The sequence below is a fragment of the Nyctereutes procyonoides genome, unplaced genomic scaffold, assembly GCF_905146905.1.
Source record: "Nyctereutes procyonoides isolate TBG_1078 unplaced genomic scaffold, NYPRO_anot_genome, whole genome shotgun sequence".
Classification (NCBI taxonomy): Eukaryota; Metazoa; Chordata; class Mammalia; order Carnivora; family Canidae; genus Nyctereutes; species Nyctereutes procyonoides.
The window spans coordinates 3,334,344-3,356,198 of record NW_026575153.1 but is presented as its reverse complement, the minus strand read 5'-3'; the positions used below and the strand labels follow the sequence as shown (position 1 = coordinate 3,356,198).

The 21,855-nt window shown below is 34.4% G+C and overlaps 1 protein-coding gene across 4 annotated transcripts in view; it reads left to right on the top strand.

Moving 5' to 3' along the window:
• The window catches only part of SMARCAD1 (SWI/SNF-related, matrix-associated actin-dependent regulator of chromatin, subfamily a, containing DEAD/H box 1), a 77,810-nt gene that overhangs the window by 9,995 nt on the left and 45,960 nt on the right, over positions 1-21,855 (top strand). For all 4 annotated transcript variants that reach the window (XM_055313267.1, XM_055313268.1, XM_055313269.1 and 1 more), the window contains exons 3-5: positions 6,010-6,187; positions 14,401-14,569; positions 17,284-17,350. In XM_055313267.1, the coding sequence (XP_055169242.1) occupies positions 6,010-6,187; positions 14,401-14,569; positions 17,284-17,350 (414 nt within the window). The remainder of the gene's footprint in view (positions 1-6,009; positions 6,188-14,400; positions 14,570-17,283; positions 17,351-21,855) is intronic.

Genomic DNA, 21,855 nt, shown 5'->3' with positions numbered 1-21,855 from the left:
GGCCGAAGGCAGGCGCTAAACCGCTGAGCCACTCAGGCATCCATCCCTATGATCGTAATCTAAAATGTGTCTTTTACAGTGGGTCCCAATCAAAAATGTTTGAAAAGCACTACTCTATATCTTAATTATTTTGTGCCATCTCTTAAGAGCTTGGAGAAGAGAGTTAAAGCCTCATATTTGTCTCCTGAGTTTCTATCATGTCTTTGCAGTATTTGTCTCTCATCTTTAGTATGCAGTTAAGATACATATTTTTGTTGTAGATCTAGATTGTTATTAAAAAGTATCTCAAGTTTAACACTTTTAGTTTGTCCAGTAACAGTAGCATGGCTGTGTTTTTCTTTACATCCCCCCCCCTTTTTTTTTTTGGTTTAAACCTAAGATGTCTCTTCTTTCTCATTTCATCTTTGAGTGATGTTTGAAACTACTCTTTAATCTTGTATTCAGTGTATTCTTGTCTTTTAGATCTTTCATCAGAGAGAGTTTGATTTATCTTTTAGAAGATACTAAAGGTATTTCTGTTTCTACTGTGACATTCAAATTAAGATTCCCCAGATTTTACTATCTTATTATTTTGGTTACCTTTTAATTTTGATTTTTTAAAAGATTTTTAAAATTTATTTATTTATTTGTTTGTTTGTTTATTTGGACACACACAGAGAGAGAGGTAGAGACATAGGCAGCAGGAGAGGCAGGCTAAAGCCGGAGAGGCAGACTCCCTGTGGGGAAGCCTGATGTGGGACTGGATCCTGGGACTTCGGGATCATGACCTGAGCCATCCAGGTGCCCCTATTTTGGGTTGGGTTACTTAGTATTCAAAGGAATTGCCTTGAAAGTTAGTTCCCATGTTAGAATATTGAGCCATGTAGAGCAACACAACTAGAATATCAGAAATGGCACAGTTTTGTAAGACTTCAGGACAGATACAAAGGTTTATCTGTTTTCATTCTACTTTGGGACATAACTTTATGGGTTATCAAGTTAATTTAGAATACTTTAGTGTGACTATTAATCTCCTAGCAGTGATTTTTTTTTGTTTTTGAGTGGCCCTTGATTTTGGACCCTTTGGAAAGGTGAAACCAGTATCAGACTTAAATGCTTCTTTTATTTTATGATAGACTTAGATATGAGAATGGGTACAAGTGTATTGGAAAAATTTGGAATAAGATTGTCTTCTCTTGTGCATATCGTTAATGGGGAATATTTAGTTTGGAAAAACTCCCTGGAACCTTGGAGTCTACTTGCATATGCTAATGATGTAGGTTCCCATTACCTTTTGGTAATGAGAAAATACTCCTCCTCTGTCTCTAAAATATGATAGGTTTATTTGTGGGTTTTGTATGAAAGGATAAGCTGTTTTCCCTCATGTCCCTGTAGCATTTTGTTTATTCCTTTCTCATGGCACAAATCATATTTCATAACAGTTACTTGTGTACATGTCTGTTAGTTTTTAATATTTGTTTCTTTGGGGCAAGTTGAACTTTTTTTTTCTTTAATATTCCCTACCTACTAGTTCAGTACCTTAAACACAGAAGGCAGTCAGCAAATGTCAGAATTAAAAGCCTTCATAATTGAGCATTTCACCATTCTTTAATTTGTTATTTTTCTGTTTGCTTCCTCTTTTGTGCTGCTGCTTAAAAGTGCTTGTTTGCCTTGGGACAAAAACCACCACTGCATCATTTTGGCCATTGCCTTTTAGCTGTTTTTGCTGTTGCTCACTTCTGGAAATAGTCTAAACAAATCTAAGTATTAAGCACTATTCTAAATCTAGATCTAAATTATTGACTATATTGGAGAGTTGATGTATATATAAAGATTTTATTCATTTATTCATGACAGACACAGAGAGAGAGAGAGAGAGAGACAGAGACACAGACAGAGGGGGAAGCAGGCTCCACGCAGGGAGCCCGATGTGGGACTCGATCCCAGTTCCCCAGGATCATACCATACCCCAGGCAGAAGGCAGCGGCAAACCGCTAGGCCACCGAGGCTTCCCGGAAAGTTAATTTTTTTATTTAAACAAGCTCTTACTGTGTCACATCAGTTTTCAAAGTGTGGTATGTGAACCTTTAGGATCCCTAAGGGCAAACTACTTTCATAATAATACTACTATCTGGGGTGCCTGGGTGGCTCAGCAGTTGAGCGTTTGCCTTCAGCTCAGAGCATGATCCAGTGATCCTGGGTCCGGAATCTAGTCCCACCCTCATCGGGCTCCCTGTGAGGAGCCTGCTTCTCCCTCTGCCTCTCTCTCTGCCTCTCTCTCTCTCTCTCTCTCATGAATAAATAAATACAATCTTTAAAAAAAATAAAGATAATACTAAGATATTACTTGCCTTTTTACTATGTTGTTGGTATAAAAGCAATGGTAGGTAAAACTATGGTGCCTTAGCATGAATCAGTGCCAAGACTTCAAACTGTTGTAGTAGTTACTGTATTCCTAAGATTTTGTAAATGTCATTTTCACTTAAGAATGTTATTTGATAAAGCAGTAAAAAAAAAAAAATCTTTATTTTGGTAAATCTCAACTAAGCAGTAGGTTGCTTTTTAATACTTTATGAAACAAAATGTGAACCAGCCTTTGCTGCATACTGAAGTTTGTATGTACAGTGCTTATCTCAAGGGAAAGCACTTGAACAATTGCTTTCAGTTCTGATTTGAACTTGCCAGTTTTTTCACTAAACACCATTTTTACTTAAAAGAATGACAACCTGTAGTTAAGCAGACTTAGGTATTTAGCAGACATTTTCTCAAAAATAGACAATGAAAAAAAATTTAAAAATGGACAATGATACTAAGGAAATAACTGGCAGCATATATTGCTAGAGATAAAATTCCAGTTTTCAAAGGAAAGTTTGGATTTTGAACAGGGAGTTTGACAGTCTCTAGATATTTCAGGATCAATGGTGATATTAATAAATCTAACCTTTTGATAAAATATTATGAGATGTGTCAACATTTGGAAGATCTCCATCAGTCAGCAAGTGGGTCAGTTTTTTCAAATGACCACTGCACACAGTGTTACAAAATAATGCATGGTTTAAAAGGTCCATTAAAATGCAAGATAGACCAGTGGGTTTTTAACGTAGTAAAATGCAAAAATTTATTCATAGGGTTTCAGATTCCACATTGCAACCAACTTTTATAAAAAGTACCACCTGTCAAATTTGGGTTTTGTATCAAAGAATAATATCCATGGTATTGTAAAAAGGAACTATGAAAATGCTATTCTTTCCTAACTGTGTAAGGCATAATCTTCATAAACTGAAACAGAACCAGTATATTACAAGAGATGAATTGCAGAAGCAGATAGAATCCGTCTTCTGTTAAACCAGAGATTTTTTGCAAATATAAAACAGTGCCACTCTTCTCATTAAATTGGGAGGAGGGGAATGGGATGAGAAGATAGTTTTCATAAAAATATTTGTTATTATGTAAACAATTTAACGAAGTTTCTCAGTTTCTGCTTTCTAATATGGTAATATAAACATAACCAACGTAAGTGAAAGCTCTTTAGGGTCCTCTATTTTTAAGAGTGCAAAAGGGTTCTGTGTTTGAGAAATGCTGTTGTATGTAATCTTCCCTTATCTTCCATATTATCAAACTACTTCCTGGGTAGTCATTTACCAGTTGGGCTATGGGGATGCCACTTAGTTCAGAGCTGTATACATTTTTAAGGTAGATTTTTAGGTAGATAGATAGGTGTGTATAATGTATATTTTATACAATGTACATCATATATAATACATTTTGTATATGAAGTGTATATATAATATGTATATTATGATGGTATATATTACATTACCAATAAAAGCTCTGAGTAATTGAGTACATGATGGAGAGTAGGTCAAACTTCTTTATTTTTTTCCTGTCTCATTAACTAATCACGTTAAACATTAGTTTTAAAAACTGATGGCTTCATTGTATATTTTGTATTATAATCTATAAAATAACAGGAAAAAAATTAGAGAAAATCAAAGATGAATATTTAATCAAGTTCAAGAAACTCAAGTTTTCCTAATTCTTATTAACAGATTTTTTTTTAGGACCGCACCCCCCAGGCATTTAGGTATTTAAGTAGTTAATTTTCAAAAGATTATCATTTGCTTTGAATAAAGAGACTTTGAAGAAAAGCAGACAATCCAAATCACTTTGTCTTAGCTCTTTGAAAATATAAGAAAGGACACTGCTTAACATGTGTAGCTGATATGCATTAGCTTTAGGTCAGATTTTTGATATAGTGAACATCTAGTTTTTAATTTTATGTATGATTTGTGATGCATCAGGAACACTGTAAAAGCAAAATACTTTATATGAGTTGGGCTGCAATCTTATTCATATAACTAACAGAATATGTGTCTTCACGTTTATGGCAGTAAATGTAGCTGTGATTTGTTCCAAATCACATTTGTTTGATTGTGTTCCTCATCCAGGTTCTTCGCTCAACATTTATAAAATTATTCTTTGGGGGGGAAAAGTGATATGCTTTTCAGTAGTGTTGATAGAACTTCATTATAGGAAGTAAAGAAATGTCATTTTAGTGCCCTCCAGGTAAATAGTAGTCATGTAGGCCTTGGTTAATGTTATTTATAAATATGGCTCATGAGCTTCAGTATAATGATTGCTATCATTTTGTGACATATTGGGGATGGCCTAAGAGTTTTTAGGGTGTAACGATTTGGACATTTACGCCTGGATTTCAGATTTGTTACTTTGCTTATATGACTTTGGACAAGTGGCTTTATCTAAACTCATTTTGTCTATAAAATGGTGATACAATGTTTACCCTCAGGATTATTGTAAGGGTTAAAAATGTGCATCACTTGATTTGATACTGACTTCGAAAATAGTTAACCGCAGTGATTGTTTTTTACATTGACACCTTTGAACTAAAGATTCATTTGGTCACTGCTTTTAAAAACACATTTACTAGATCAAGGCATTGACTAATATGAATTCCATAAGTCTGACCTTTTCCTTTTCAAATATGTAAGGAAGAATGGTGGTTTTGCTGGGAGAAGGGAGAATAATTTTGGAATTCAGCTATTGAAGAGAAGACTGGTAAAATATTTTAAAATATTTAAAATTATTCACCTGTTACTATTCACCTGTTTTGAATGAGCCAACTTTTTTTAGCTTGTGAGGACTACCATAACAAAATACCATACTGGGTGGCTTAAACAGCACTCATTTATTTTGTTACATATGTGGAGGCTGGAAACCCAGGATCAATGTTTTTTCTTCTGAGGACTTTTTCCATGGCTTGCAGGTGGCCGCCTTTTCACTGTGTCCTCACATGGCCTTCCCTTCATGTATGAATCTTTTGTGTCTCTGTCTTTTTATAAGACATCATCCTGGATTAGGCCCCCACCCAGACAGCCTCATTTTAACTTAATCTCCTCTTTGAAGACCCTGTTTCTCAATATGTTACATTCTGAGGTACTGGTGGTTGGAACTTAAACATAAGAATTTTGGAGGGCCCATAATTTAGCCCATAACACCAACATTTACGTAAGAGGTAATGTATGGTGAATACTGGCTATGTGCCAATGACTGAACTAAATGCCTAATATGTATCTTCTGATATTCTGTTCACATTAGCCCTGTGATTATTAGTATTTCTATTTTACAGGTGAGGACACTGAGATTTGGAGTGATTACATAACTTGACTAAGAGAAAGGATTGAAATACAGTCTTGGGCTGTAGTGCCTGTGTTCATTTAGGTGAGAACTGAGTACTAGGAAATAAAAATACCGAGGGAAGATGACACTCAAGCACAAACCTCTCTTTTGCATTTTGCATTAGTGTCCTACAAGTAAATTAGCCTGTGAAATGGAAAATCATTTAACATTAACCCTGGTTTGACTGTTAACATTTTCTTGAAAACTGATAGGAATTTTTGGTTTTAGAATGGAAGCAGTGAACAAATTAGAGATTTTTAGCACATTATTATTATCAAAAATAAATTTATTTTCAACTTGCTCAAAATGCCTTTCTCCTTTTTTCTTTTGCAGAAGATTCTAGTGTTCCAGAAACTACAGAAAACGAAAGAAAAGCTAGTATATCATATTTCAAGAATCAAAGAGGAATACAGTATATTGATTTGTCTTCTGATAGTGAAGATATCGTTTCCCCAAATTGCTCCAGTACAGTTCAAGAGAAAAAATTCAACAAAGACACAGTGATTATAGTGTAAGCAATTTAATAGATTCATTCATTATATTTGCCTATGTAAGAGGGTTTTCAAGCCTAAGTTATTTAATTTGAAAATATCATTTGGTGACTTCTTTCTTTTTTGCCTTTTCCCTATTGCATCTTCGTTATTTTTCCCTAACTCAGAACTTTAGAGAGGTATTTTGTGTATGTATGTGTGTGCATGCTTTTCCAGATAACAATGATTCTCAATAAAAAGCTTAGTGAGAGCCAATAATTTAACTTTTTTAAGTCTCCATAGTTAGGGAAATTAATATGTACCTTTGATCATCTGTAATTGCTTTATGATCTGTTCTGGAGTCCCAGAGTCAAATCGTTTTAACATTTTTAGAGCACATTTTGTGGAGTAGCATGGAGCTTGTATTATGGTCAGGTAGAAAGACAATAAACAAATAAACAATGTAGTATAACAAATAATAAATACTATGGCCAAAAGGGAAGGAAAATCATTAATGAAGTTCAGGGGTAGGGGTATGGTTTCTAAAGAGCACAATTGGAAAAAAAGCTTTTTTGAGAAAATGATGCTTGAGTAGGGACCTAAAGTAAGAAAGTGTGAACCATATGGATATGAGGACTGGGGGCAGGAGCAGAGTATTCTGGTCATTGGAAATAACTTGTTCAGTGACTCTGAAGTGGTATTATGCCTGATGTTTTGTTTTGTTTTTTTTAATTTTTAATTTTATTATAATTTATTATAATTATAATTTTTTTTATGCCTGATGTTTCTAAGGAAAGTCGGGAGCAAATGATACAGGGAGAAAGACCTAAGGTCACAAGTAAGCAGCAGGGTAGAAAAAGGGATTTAATTATGTTAAGCCCATAGGCCATTTGCCTATTACTATGAATGAGATAGGAAGCTAATGGAGTGTATTGAGCAGAAGAGTAAATTATCTCACTCACATGTTTAAAAGATCTTTGAGACTATAGGTGAGCATGGATGCTGTTGTAATAACCCAGACAAGAAATGATAGACACATAGGCAAGACTACTACTTGTGGAGATGATTAGAAGGGGTTAGATTCTGTAAATACTTTGAAGTTAGAAGAACAGAGAGGTTTTATTGTTAAATTTTGGGTGGGAGAGAAAGCGGTCAAGGATGACCCTAAGATTGGCCTGAGCAACTGATAAGGAAAACTATTTTGGGTGTGGTAGGGGAGCTCTTTTTGAAGGAAAGATTGGCAGTTCAATCTTGAACATGCTATGATTGAGAAGACTTGTAGATACCTAGGTGAGAGATGTCAAGTAGGCTAGGCAATTGGATTTGTGACATTTGAGTTCTGGGGGGGAGGTCTGGGTAACATCTAAATTTAGGAATTGTTAGAATATAGATTTGATATTTAAAGGCATATGATAAGATAAAATCACCAAGAGATACTGGTATAGCTGGAAAAGAGAAGGTTTTCCTGGTTTAAGGACTCAGGCTAGGGGAACTTGGGATTTTAGGAATAGGGAGATGAGAAAGAATCTGTAGAGATTCTAAGAAGGAATAGTCACTGAGGTAAGAAGTCTGTAGAGGTTGTAAGAAGGAATAGTTGGAAGGTAAGAGAAAAGTCAAAAGGGTTGTATGATCAGAAGCTAAGGGAAGAAAATGTTGCTAGAAGGAGCCAACAGAACGAGACTGTCCACTAATGATAAGATGAAAGTTTCCTCTTAAATGAACTTTTTTTTTAAAATTTATTTATTTATGATAGTCACAGAGAGAGAGAGAGAGAGAGGCAGACAGAGACACAGGCAGAGGGAGAAGCAGGCTCCATGCACCGGGAGCCCGATGTGGGATTCGATCCCGGTTCTCCAGGATCGCGCCCTGGGCCAAAGGCAGGCAGGCGCCAAACCGCTGCACCACCCAGGGATCCCCTGAACTTTTTATATATATACTCTTTAATGAACATGGCTTTCTCCTGAAATTTACTTTACAATAAAACATAGTAAAGATCTTGCATGGAAAAAAAAAAAAAAGGATCTTGCATGATTAAATGTGTTAGATTCACATTTACCTGCTAAGAAAATGTCATTCTCTTATATTACAAAAGAAGCATTTCAGATTCAGAAATACCAGTTAACATTGGCACAGTACAGTTAATCTAATGTACGGTGCATATTTAAGTTTTACCAGTTAATTCTGATAACATCCTTTATAATAGTGCTACTCAAAAGTACTGGTTTGTATATAACAAATGTGCTCTAAAATGTGAATCCGTGTACCAGTTCCTTTACTAGGAAAGTATTATAGGGAAAAATCAGCTGGACTTAAGTGATATGCTTAGTAATGTAGTTGTTTTACCTTCTTGTATAAATTCCTTATCTTGTCATTGATGGGTAACAGTGTGAGTTTAAGAACTAGCAGTCAGTTGGACCATATTTTAAATAAGCTTTATAGTATTTTTTTTTCCAGTATCATGTTGGATTTTTTTTTAACCCAGTATCATGTGTGTCTTTATTTTATTTTATTTTTTAAGATTTTATTTATTTATTCATGAGAGAGAGAGAGAGAGAGAGAGAGAGAGAGAGAGGGAGGCAGAGACAGACAGAGGGAGAAGCAGGCTCCATGCAGGGAGCCGGAAGCAGGACTTGATCCTGGGACTTCGGGATCATGCCCTGAGCCAAAGACAGATGCTCAAATGCTGAGCCACCCAGGCGTCCCAGTATCATGTGTCTTTAGTCTAATTTAATCCGAAACCAGTTTCTTAGCCTTGTGTTTTGTTTTTCGTGTCATTGGCCTTTGAAGGTTAAGAGGTCATTTTTTTTTTTTTAAGGTTGTTTCTCAATTTGTACTTACCTGATTTTCTTCATGATTAAATTTAGGTTATGTGGTAGGAAAGCTACATAAATGATTTTGTGTCCTCAGTGTATCGTGTCACAAGGCACACTGATAGCAATTTATCTATCTCTTTACTGATGAAGTGCACTTGGATCACTCAGAAACCTGCCAGATTTCTCCTGTAAAGTTACCACCTTCTACGGGCAGGGATCCCTGGGTGGCGCAGCGGTTTGGCGCCTGCCTTTGGCCCAGGGCGCGATCCTGGGGACCCGGGATCGAGTCCCACATCGGGCTCCCGGTGCGTGGAGCCTGCTTCGCCCTCTGCCTCTCTCTCTCTCTCTCTCTCTCTCTCTCTCTCTCACTGTGTGCCTATAAGAAAGAAAGAAAGAAAGAAAGAAAGAAAGAAAGAAGAAAGAAAGAAAGAAAGAAAGTTCTTTAAAAAAAAAAATCTATGGGCAGATACTTTGAGACCAGATAATGATCTTATTCCTTAGCAGACTTTACTCAGTAGTTTTAATATCTATTGATGATTCTTTACTGAATCAGTTGTTTAAATGATGGTTGCAAATTGGTGCTATTTTAACTTAGCATTTCAGATCTTATACTTTATTTGGTATTCTAATATAAAGAAGAGTTTTATATTTTCTCCCTCTTCATTCATTTTTATAGTATTTATGTAGTATAAATATCAAAATGCAGTCATAGATATTTTTTTTTTTTTTTTTTTGTTCAGTGGGTTGTAATTCATTTACCATCATTCATTTTGGTGCTCAAATTGCTAAGTTTTGTCAGGTGAGGGAACTTTTAGGCAGGCTCTGGTTTTGAGAGGTTCCTATCATTTTTATTTTTATTTTTTTAAGATTTTATTTACGTGTGAGAGAGAGAGAGATAGACCATGAGCAGCGGAGAGGGGGAGCCCAACCTGGGGCTGGTTCCCAGGACCCCCAGGATCTTGACCTGAGCCGAAGGCAGATACTTAGGCACCCCAAGAGGTTCCTATGATTTTGTGAGCCTTTTCCCTTCAGGCAAAAGATGGTCCAAAATTATACTATCCCTATCCTAGGCCTGAATTTAGAATTAGCCATTTCCCTAAAAAGCACTAGTTCCTTTTAATAGAGAATGGTATTTGGAAATCTGGGGACTGGGAGTGTTCTTTCTTTGCCATTGTGCGAGGCAAGGGGTTATGTTATTGCCCTTTCCAGCTATACAGATTAGGAAATATGTGAGGAATGTGTGACTGTTGTGTTTTAATGTTTTTAATTCATGAATTTTTAATGATAACCTTTAATTCTAATCTGTTACTATTAGACCTTTCCTTGCCCCACCTTCTAGATTTCCTTTTCTGACATTGAGAATTCTGGCTTCTTGCAGTATCAGTTTATTTCTTAACTTGTTCAGTTATCCAATATACATAAAATAGTTTAAGAATTGCTGTAATCATACCACTTGACCAGTAAACCTACTAAATAGTGTTCAGAATTTGTTTTTAAGTTTTATTTGATCTTTATATTGAAAGTATATGGTCAAAGTACTTGGATTATTTAACATTTTCTCTGTTACTCATTTAAAGTATAGTTCAGTTCATTAATTTCTGTTTGTATTCCTTTTAAGGTTTTTGTCTTATCCCTCTTTTAAATTTTACTTTTGAATATTTAAAATATTAAGTAGGTTCCAGAGATTAGAACTACATGGAATGTGCTCAGAAAAGTATTATTTCCTCTCCCTTTTTCTTGCGACACCCACTGTCATCCCACCTTGGAACTAACCAGTTTAGTTTCTTGTCATACTTTTCTTTCATGTGTCTTTTTTTTTTCTTTGTTTCTTTTTCTTTTTGAGAGAGAGTGAGTGCACACTTGTGTGGGTTGGAGGAAGGGAAGAGGGAGAGAGAAAGAATCTTAAGCAGGCTCCATGCTCAGCAGGCTTCCTGCTCAGTGCAGAGCCCGACTTGGGGCTCATCTCAGGACTCTGAGGTCATGACCTGAGCTGAAATCAAGAGTCTGAATTGGACGCTTAACCAAGAGCTGCCCAGGCACCCCTCTTTTTTCTTGTTTTTTTACACAAAAGACAGCACATTACATAAATGCATACATGTATACATACTCATTTGTTCTTTGTTTTATTCACTTAGATGTATATTCTAAAAATCATATCAGTTTATAGAAATCTGTATTCTTTTTTCATACTCCATAGTACTGTACTGTGTGAATGTTCCAGTTGTTATAATTAATACCCGTGTATGGGCCATTTTGGATATCAGCATTTCTTAACCTTGATTTTGACAGTTTGGGCCAAATAATTCTTTGAGGAGCTTCTTCCCTGTGTATTGGCAGAGTGTTTTGCAGAATCTCTGATCTCTATTCACTAGATGCTACTAGCACCTCCTTACTCAAAACAATCAAAAATGTCCCTGGGCATTGCCAAGTGTTCTCTTGAGGCAAAATCACCCTGCTTTTGATAAGCACTGGTGTTGATAAGAGAAACTGGCAGTTGATGAAATCACTCAAGAATTAATAGACGAGAAGGAGCTGAAGATAGAATCCTAGGTAATACAGCAATTCACAAATGTCAACAAAGGAAGAAAAGCCTTCTTTAGAGATTAAGGTCAGGTAGAGAGGTAAAGGAAAGTCAGAAGAACTAATGTTGCAAAACCCATGGGGCGAGGATGGGTGTGGGGCCACATTTTCAGAGATTTGTCAACAGTGTATAGGACTACAGAGGAGTAGATAACCAATAAAAGGTTTTTATTACATTTGACATCTTGCCCTGGTAAAGAACAATTTCACCTAAATGGTGGGGCAAAAGGTAATAAAACTTGAGAGGAGAACTCTATAGGAAATGAGCAAGTAGAAAATCAGTTTTATAAAATTTGTGAAGGAAAGGAGAATTTGCTTATTTCACTGCTATGTCACAGTTCCTAGATCTCCTGGCTCATTGAATTAGTTAATGAAGTCTTGAGCTCGTTGTAGACTTGGGAGGAAGAGCTTAGGGAGAGAGAGGAGTTGGGGTAGAGAAGATGGTAGGTAGTTGAAACAGGGTCCTATAGGAAGTAGAAAGGGCCAAAATAAAATCCCTTAGCACTGAGAAGGGACTTTACCTTCACCAGAAGAGAAGTACTTTATCTGAGTCCAGATAAAATAGAGTAGTCAACTCTTGTTTTTTTAGATTTTTTTCATTTTTAAATCTTTAGGCATACAAGAAAATAAAATAATAAGACAATGAACATTCATGTACCTACCACCTAGATTTAAAATTTTTGTTTCATGTTTCATCTACTATTTTTATCGTCCCAGAATATTTTAAATTATGGACATTCCCAACATTTCTACCCGTAGTACTTGGTGATGCATCTTCTTCCTCCCAAAAACCCAATACCAATCAATGAAGAATTCTCTAATATCATCTAATTCCCATTTTATATTCATGTGGTTTTTTTTTTTAAATAAAGCTTTTATTAGAGAGAGAGAGAGAAAGAATGGGCACAAGTGAGGGGGAGGAGTAGGGGGACAAGCAGACTCCACACTGAGTGAGGAGTCAGTGGGGAGCCTGACTGGGGCTCAGTCCCATGAGCCTGAGATCACGATCTGAGCTGAAACCAAGAGTCAGACATTTAACAGACTTGAACCACCCACATGCCCCTATATTCATATGTTTTATAGCTGCTTTTTCAAACCAGGATCCAAACAAGGAGCATTCACTGTATTCACATGTTATAACTCCTGGCTTTCTTTTGATCTTAAACAGTCCTCTCACCTCCTCTTTTTTAAGGATTTTAACTTACTGAGGAAGTAGAGTCTTTTCTTAGTGTAAATAGTTTTTTCTTATTGTTTCCTCATGATGATATTGAATTTATTCCTCTCTCATTTGTATTTCCTGAGAACTGGATGTTAAATCCAAGGCATGATAAGATTGGTAGTCCACATACTTACCACAGCAAGAGGCACATGAGTTTGTCCCACCAAATGATTGTGAATCTGATCAGTAAGTTAAGGTGATGGCTAACAGAGTAAGAACCTTTGAAAGTGGTTATCTAGGGCAGAAATTGTGAGAAGATTTCAACCTGAATGCTTTCATTTTCTCAGTGAACTTGGTGGCAAAATCAGGGAATGTGATCATAGTGAGGCAGAATGAGAATTCAGAGTTGAGTACATAAAGAATGAGAGGTCTGGGTGTAATGGAAAGGGAGATGCTTGTAATTACCTTCAAATATTGAAGGATACGAGGGCACCTGGATGGCTCAGTAGTTGGGTGTCCGGCTCAAGTCATAATCCTGGGGTCCTGGGACCGAGTCCCACATCGGTCTCCCCGTGGGGAGCCTGCTTCTCCCTCTGCTTGTGTCTCTGCCTCTCTTTCTGTGTCTCTCATGAATAAATAAATAAAATCTTAAAAAATATATATATTGAAGGACAGGTGTAGTGACAAAGGAAGCGATTTATTTTGCCTCATTACTTTAGAGCATTTTCTCAGAGCAGGGTTCTAGATGTCTAATAAAATATATATTCCTGGTCTTTGTGGATCTGCTTTAAAATGTTTTGGGGAATTCTCAGGCAAAACTAGTGCCCTGACCAGTACAACTGAACTAACATGAATAGATATAGTGAAGATATTAAAATACAGACTCTTGTTTCCCAAAATAGAATTAGCTTTTAGCAAAGTCTGCATTCTCTGACACTAGGAATGTATTTATTAAGTTCCCACTTTCTTTCTCTGATCTTTATAACTTGTATCCATTTGTTATACTTCTACTTTCTGACCTCCAGAATGGCTACCATGGTAGAAAATTTCAAGATGAGATTTTTGTTTGGGAGATAGATGATTAAAATTTGGCCCAAAATGTCTTTTATATAGGATTAACAAATACATTGAGGTGGAATGAGATCAAAGTTAGTTGTATAGTAAAACCTCACTTGGAGTAAATGCTCTTGTCTGCTGAAGAAATGTTTTCTTCATGGCAGAGATTCTGGTACTGAATGGAACCATTCTGATTGTAACATAGATTCGGATCACCTAGGTAGGCCATGAAAATTCTATCTTTGTATTAGTATAGGCTTTATTATTTCTCAAGAGCATCCTGACATTGCTTGTCTGGTATACAGAGAATAGGTGAAAAAAGAATAGGAAAGAGAATGTGGGCATGCCATACAGGTGTGTATCTTAAAATTAATGCCAGATATTTATTATTCTTTTCCATCCCAGCCTGGATAATAGATATTTTCAAAGTATGCTAACTCTGGGAATGTAGATTTATATATATAACCATGCTGATGCTGAATGAAAAAAAGTTGTTTTAATCTTTGACAGGGTTAGATTGCATTCATATTGAAAAGCACTGCTGTATTACATATGTATATATGTAATATATACATATATATATGATTCTAATGAAATAATAATAATATATTAAAATACTGGTTTTTTCCTCTAAAAATATTTTTAGTTCTGAGCCATCTGAAGATGAAGAGTCCCAGGGCCTTCCTACCATGTCAGGTAGAAATAATGATATTTCGGAATTGGAAGACCTTTCGGAATTGGAAGACCTTAAAGATGCTAAACTTCAGACCTTGAAGGAACTTTTCCCACAAAGAAGTGATAATGATTTACTTAAGGTTATACCCTTTTATAGTAATTGGTTATTGTAGCTATAATGATGTTTAAAATTTCTCTTGTATCTAATACTGTATTTAGTGGATAGTCATTTTTCTAAAGATACCTTAAGTTTTGAGATAATTAGCTTTATTTTACATAATAATAAAAGTCAGTGCCAGAGATTTACTTGTTGGAAGTCTTAAGGTTTAAATAGGTAATGTTATTCACGTATAGATAATGTATAATGTATAATATTTCCCTGAATAGTTCACATAGCTTATGCGGTTTTTTTTGGGGGGGGGGTGCTTGTATGTGTGTGCGCTTAAATAGTTGTAAAAGACTCCCCCTCCCTCATCTCCCATTAGAAAGTCTCAGAAATGTCAGGAAGACCCCCCCCCCTTCATAATGACAGAGAGTTGCTATTGGTATTTAATACCAAAGGGCCAGGTACACTAAATGCCCTGCAGTACTGAGGATCGTACTGCATAACAAAAGAGTTATCCTGTCAGTAGCACTCTTGTGGAGAAACATTGGTTATATATAGAAACAAAATAAGTGGCTGTATTTGGACTGTAATAGTTATCCTTCCTTATAAGAGCACATAAAAATTGATCAATTAAATTTCAGGTAGAGAATAAATCTCTGAAGATTACTAGTAAATAGGTTATTTCTAACTCTGTCACTTATTAGTTGAATGACCCTAGGGGAATCACTTAATTGCAGGTTTACATGTTTTTCACCTTTGTATCTGTCATGATCACCACCATCTCCAATATGAACCTTAGGAGATACCGTATCTGTATGGGGTAGGCAGGTAACTTTGAAGTGATGGACACTGGCATATCATATAGTATATGCTCTTACTGAAATGGGTAGCTACTCCATAGTGCCAACAGAATATGACCATGTGACATCAAGATAGCCCTTTTGTATCAGGTTTCAGATTTTCCAAATAAAGTGAAAAAGCTGTTATTTACTGTTGATCAATTTAGTAACTTTCTTAGGATATAAGTACCATGAAGATCACCTACTTAAAGTGTGTAATTTAGTGGTTTTTAGTATATTTACAAACTTGTGTAATTATCATAATCTAATTTAAGGACTTTTAATCTTTCCAAAAAAGAAACTATTCATTAACAGTCCTTCCACAGTTCCCTCCTCTAGCTCTAGGCAACCACTAATCTCTGTCTTTATAGATGTATCTATTCACATTTTATATAAATGGAATTACATATAATCCCATTTATATATTAAGATGTTATTTTTGTGACTGGCTGCTTTCATTTAGCAAAAGGGTATCAGGTTCATCCATATTGTATCAGTACTTCGTTAACTTTTTATAGTAACTAATTTAAAGAAATAAATACTATTCAGGCCAAAAACATGTCTGAACTGAGCAGGTCTTGGGCCTACTAGTTTAAACTCTGTAGAATAAATTATTATTATTCTCTGTTATTTTTAGCATGACAATCCCCCTCCCCAATCATTTTGATACCTTCTTACTGTTAGCTTTGGTGGTATCTTGACTCTGCACCTTGCTAGCAGTATTATTTTCCTCCCAGTGTGATTTTTTTTCTAGAATAAGAAGACAGTGAATGTAGCGAAGAGTACTTGCAGGGGCTGCTAACAGTGTTGGAAATAGCTTCCAACAGAATAAACATGATGGAGTATTCAGTATTCAAAGGAGTAAATTTCAGGTGAAAAATAGTTTAGCCTGATTGCTAATTGTTCATGTAGTTGAAGGTTATTTTTCATCTGTAAGAATATTTATCTCTAATTTTATAACTGCAGTGGGAAAATAGGATTGATACACAGAATTTGTATGCATGTTTCATTAATTAGTATATGAAATTTAGGGAATTTAGTGTATCACTCCAAAGCAGAGCACTCTTGAATTGCTCTGCATTCAACTGATCTCTATCTGAAATGATTTAAAGGTGACATTTATAAAGTACTCTGTAGAGGCTCTTAAACCCAAGAAGTTGAAAAATATAAATTTAGTCCTAGACATGTTAAGAATATGCTTTGGCTATTTTGAAAATGAAGAGGGGCTTACAGGATATTAAAGGATCCAAGATTAGGAAAACTGGTAGAAGAGAGTACTCTTACTTGATTTGAGACTGTTTAATTTAATATAAAAATAGCTTATTAAAAAATGTAAGGTCTTTTTAAAAACAACTAGCTCATTGGAAATTAGGGAAACTATAGCAAGAGAAAAATATGAGATATTTAGTTTCTTCTCAAAAACAGAATGTTATAGATTACTACAAAAATTATATATTGATATTATATAAATATATGAATATGTTCTTGAATAAATTCAGGCAATTCAGAAATAGAGGAAATATCAAAAAGAACCTTTCATCCCACTCATTCTTAAGAAGTATTAGATTAAAAGAAATCATTGCAGAATTGTGGTTTATTTTTTTCATAAATAAAAAAGGAGTAATACAAATATCTACCAGTGTCCCTTCCTCTCTCCCTCTCCCTCCTTCTCCTTCTCTCTCACTGCCCAGACATTTAAGTAGGGAGTTTTTAAGGCGTCAGTGCAGAACCTTGCATTTAAAAAATTAAAATAACAAAACCTTGAATACACTGTATATATTTCACTACACAGGGATGATGAGTAAGTCCAATAACATTTTAAGATGTGCTCACATTGTACAGACTAATGTGAAATAATTCTTTTTTTTAAATGTGAAATAAATTAAAAAATCTTTTCTTTCTCTGTTAGTTGATTGAATCAACGAGCACTATGGATGGAGCAATTGCTGCCGCCTTGCTGATGTTTGGTGATGCAGGTATGCCTGACTTAGTTTCTAGCCATGTAAATTTATTAGTTTTATAATAATAAATATCTTCACATTTTTAATAATTGCTCTACAGTATACCAAGCACCTTCATGAATTCTTACAGGAACCTTGTGAGTTATTAATAGCTTCAGTTTTTTTAAATGAAGAAACTGAAGCTTAAGAAGGTTAAGTGACTTACCTGAGGTCATACAGCTATTTGGGAACCATATTTTCTAGGGTGATTTTTTTTTTTCCCCTAGGGAGGGGGCAGGTTTTCATTGGTAATTTTGCTTGTTTTCTACAGATCAAATATCCTAACAGTGAAGTTTTGGAAGGTATATTTTCTTTCTTTCTTAAGTATCCTTTCTAATTGCATTGTGGTTTTATTTACAGGTCTACAAATCTGAGTCAGTAGGAACATAATGTCTTGTGGAAAGTCCTAGCTGGTAATCAGCATTCCTTCATTTAGTAAATATTTATGCTATGTTCCAGGCTTGGGATACAAAAATAAATGCATTTGAAGGAGCTTGCAATATAAAGCATCTCCAATTCTTTTTTTCTTAGCAAATACTGTCTTGGTTTCTTTTTTGCTTCCTAACTTGTATATTCCAAACAAGTAAAAATAATCTGTAATCCCACTACCAAAAAAACATTTAAGGAATGAAAGCAAACCCACACTCGTTAACCACTCTTAAATTTGCTTTGTATCATTTTCAACTTTTCCTATGCTTGTACCTACCATTACGACACATGCACACACATTAAATTAGGAAATGCAGTAACAATACTGGTTTGCATTTAAAAAAAAATCATTTGATGATTTATCATGGTTTACTCTTCAGAACAATCCGATTTATCCAATTTTTAAATATGGCCCCATAACATTCCTCTGTACCTACCCATATCATTGGTTTGTTAACTATTTCTCTGTTAATTAGCATTTATGTTTCCATTATTTTATTATAATACTAAAGTAAATAGCCTTAAAGAGAAAATCTTTATGTTACTCTTTCTGTAGGCTAAATTTCAAACTGGGATGCTGAATCAAAGGATATACACATTTAAAAGTTTAATATGTACTTCTATGTTACTTTTTTAAGGGTTGTTAAAATTCATTTTTGCATCAGCATTGTTGATGAAAATCAATGCCCATTTCCCTAAGTGGATTTTTTTAGCTTTAAAATTTTTTTTTGAACTTTAAAATATATATGCAAAAATAGAAGGTAACATAGTGTGTTCCCATGGGCCTATCATCCCTCTTCAACAAATGTCTACCTCACTTTTACTTCCAACCAGTAGATTTTATTGGAGTGCATTCCAAAGATGAAATTGTTTCATCCATATGAAATATTTTAAATCTTTCATTTTCTTCAATTTGAGCAAGGGAATAGTATTGTGTTGTGTGGGTGCTACCTACACAGAATGTTAAGATTCTTCCTTTTCTTCCACTTACTAGCTGTGTGACCTTGGGCAGTGTTGCCTAACTCTTCCATATCTCTGTTTCCTTAGCAGCAAAATAGCATAATAATAGTACCAAACTCGTAGGTTGTTGTGAAGAAGTGATAAAGTTATGTGTGGCACATAATAAGTAACTGCGTTAACATAGTAAATGTTAGTATCATTTGTTCTTAATGGCCATCTGATAGAAAATGGTATAGGAGAAAGTTGACTGTATCTCTCTCATTACCGTACGTAGCCCTAGCACTTATTGTAAAACTTCCTGAAAAATAATGGACTCGACGAACATTTGTTGAGTTGCAGAATGGTTTGGGAAATTTTACATATACTTTCTTGTTAGAATATTTTAGTATTCTATAATCTTTCCAAATTTTTATAAAAAGCTTTATTCCATAGTAGTGTCTAATCTTTTTTCTCTTGAGTAACTCGTTTCCTTCACCTTAATCATTAATTTAAAACAAGTATTTTTTGAGCATCTACCTAGGTGCCAGATGCTATTTTAGGAATTGAGGATATGGAAGGAAACAAAATGGACAAAACATTTGCCTTCATGGAGTTTACAGTCCTCATTAAATTTGAATTTCATTTGAGTTTTTTTCTTCTCATTCTTGCACAGTACATTGATATTATTTCTTATTGAAAAAAAAATATTTTTGGGGTGCCTGGATGGCTCAGTTGGTTAAGTGTCTGACTCTTGATCTCAGCTCAGGTTTTTTTTTTTGTTGTTGTTTTGTTTTGTTTTTTCCAGCTCAGGTTTTGATCGCAGAGTGGTAAGTTCAAGTGCCTAATTGGGCTCCAGGCTGGGCATGGAGCCTACTTAATAATAATAGTAATAATAATAATAAAATAAAATAAATAATTTCAAGTAGAAATTATTTCAAGAATAATTTCAAGAATATTTCAAGAATAATTTCAAGTAGAAAGAATAAATTAGGGTTCTTTTTTGCTTTTTAAGTAAACTTCCATGCTTTATTTTGGAATGGATTGAACCATCGTATCAGTCCTCTTCATCTTTAGTATATTACACTTCTGTGGTGATGTACAGAATGACAGCTTTGCCTCACCAACATAAGATAGCCTTCAATATACAGTAAGACAGGAAACTATTTTGGATATTTTGGGACAGTTTTCCCCAAAATGGCCTTTTTAAATACCTATTAAGAGATTGTGGGCAGTTCTACACATCGTGATGTTGGATATTGGTTTTAGCACAGATTATAATCTTTTATAGATAATATTTCACATACTAAACAATAGGGGTACCTATTATGCATTGCTTTCTGAAGGTTTTCATTTATGAATACTAGGTTATATAAACAATAATAAATGCCTCCAAGGTTTTTACACTGTTTTTAAAGGTAATAATATGAATTTATTGATATTGATAGGAATCTCTAGTTATTTCTTCCACTTCTCTATGTTTGTATAAAAATAAGGAAAACATTTTTATGTGATTGTGATCTTTTTATATTTGCTGTTTTGTAACCTTTTCATTTATTAGACATCTTTCCAAGTTTATTTTTAAAAGTCTACTTGATTTATAACAGTGCGATTTATGTATATGTTCTAATTTGTTTAATATCTTGGGCATTTAGATAGTTTGCCAGAATTCTTGTATGTATAGTTCTGTAGAATAAATTCCTAGAGAAAGAATTGTTGGACTAAAAGACATCTAAAATTCTGAGATATATTATTTAGATTGCCTTCCAGAAAGGGCATAACAATGCATAATGTTTAAAAGTGCCTTTTTGCCTGTGGTCTGCTAGGACTGTCTGTTTTTTTAAGGTATGAAAAATAATGGTATTTTATTTCTTCATTTAACCTATTTTTAATTATTAATGAAGTTGAGCATCTTTTCATTTTTTTACTGTTGAACTGCCTATATGTTCTTTGTTTTCTTTTTTACAGTTTCACATTTTATTTTTTATTGTTAAATACTGAACTTAGATGAAATTTATTTTCATCTGGGGTATAAGGTACAATTTTAACTTTTTTCTGAAATTGATGGGTGCTCCCAATAAAAGATGGAAATTATGAAACACAATTTGGAAGTGATCTTTAGTGTATGATATGAACTTTTCTTTAGGTATATGCAAGAAAAAAATATTTGTTGAAGCATAGCTAACACAATGTTGCATTAATTTCAAGTGTATAACAGTGATTCAACAACTATACCTTGCTGCACTCACCATAAATGAGCACATCTCACAGAATAGGGAATATTATCAGTGGTTTGTAATAGCATTGTATGGTGACAGATGATAGCTACACTTGAGGTGAGCACAGCATATAGATAGAGATATATGCAAAATTTTAAATTATAAATAGAGTAGATTTAAATGTAGGCAGTGTTGTGTGTTATGTGACATTTTTGTACTAAAATTTTAAATTTGCATTTTCTTCCACATTTATTTGCAAAAGTGTTTTGCCTCTAGCCATTTTAAATACATGAAAATATTTGGTGTCATAATATTTTCAAAAAGGAAAGATACATAAACATAATTAAGATTGAAGAATCTTTTATTGACAAAGCAAAGTTCTTGTTCTTTTAGGGAAGAAACATGTCTAGGTGACATGGCATAAATCATCTAGTTTGAAGCTTTTTTTCAGACTTAGAATATTACTAACAGTGCTTACCCTACCCCCAACAAATATATAAGTGATGATCTCTTTTTAAAGTGGATAATGGAAATTAGTTGGTATCTGCAGAATGCACATTAACTTTTTGAAAAAAATTGGAAGACAAAAATCTAACCATCACACTTACATGATGTTATACTTTAAAACATTAATAACATTTACTTTGTTAAAACTATATTACAAAATTTTCAGGCTTAGAACTTAAAAGCTGTCATGTTTACATTTAGTTTGAATATTGTACTTCTACCAGTTTTTTTTATAACCGCAGTTAGGGTACTGATTTAATACTGCAGTTTTGTAAGCTTTAGCAGATGGTTTCATATTAGCAGAGCAGTATGTCGAATTTGCTCTCTAAAAGTATCTAAGAAATAGAGAAATGTATTCAAAGTATGAATACGTAATACAGCTTTCTTTTT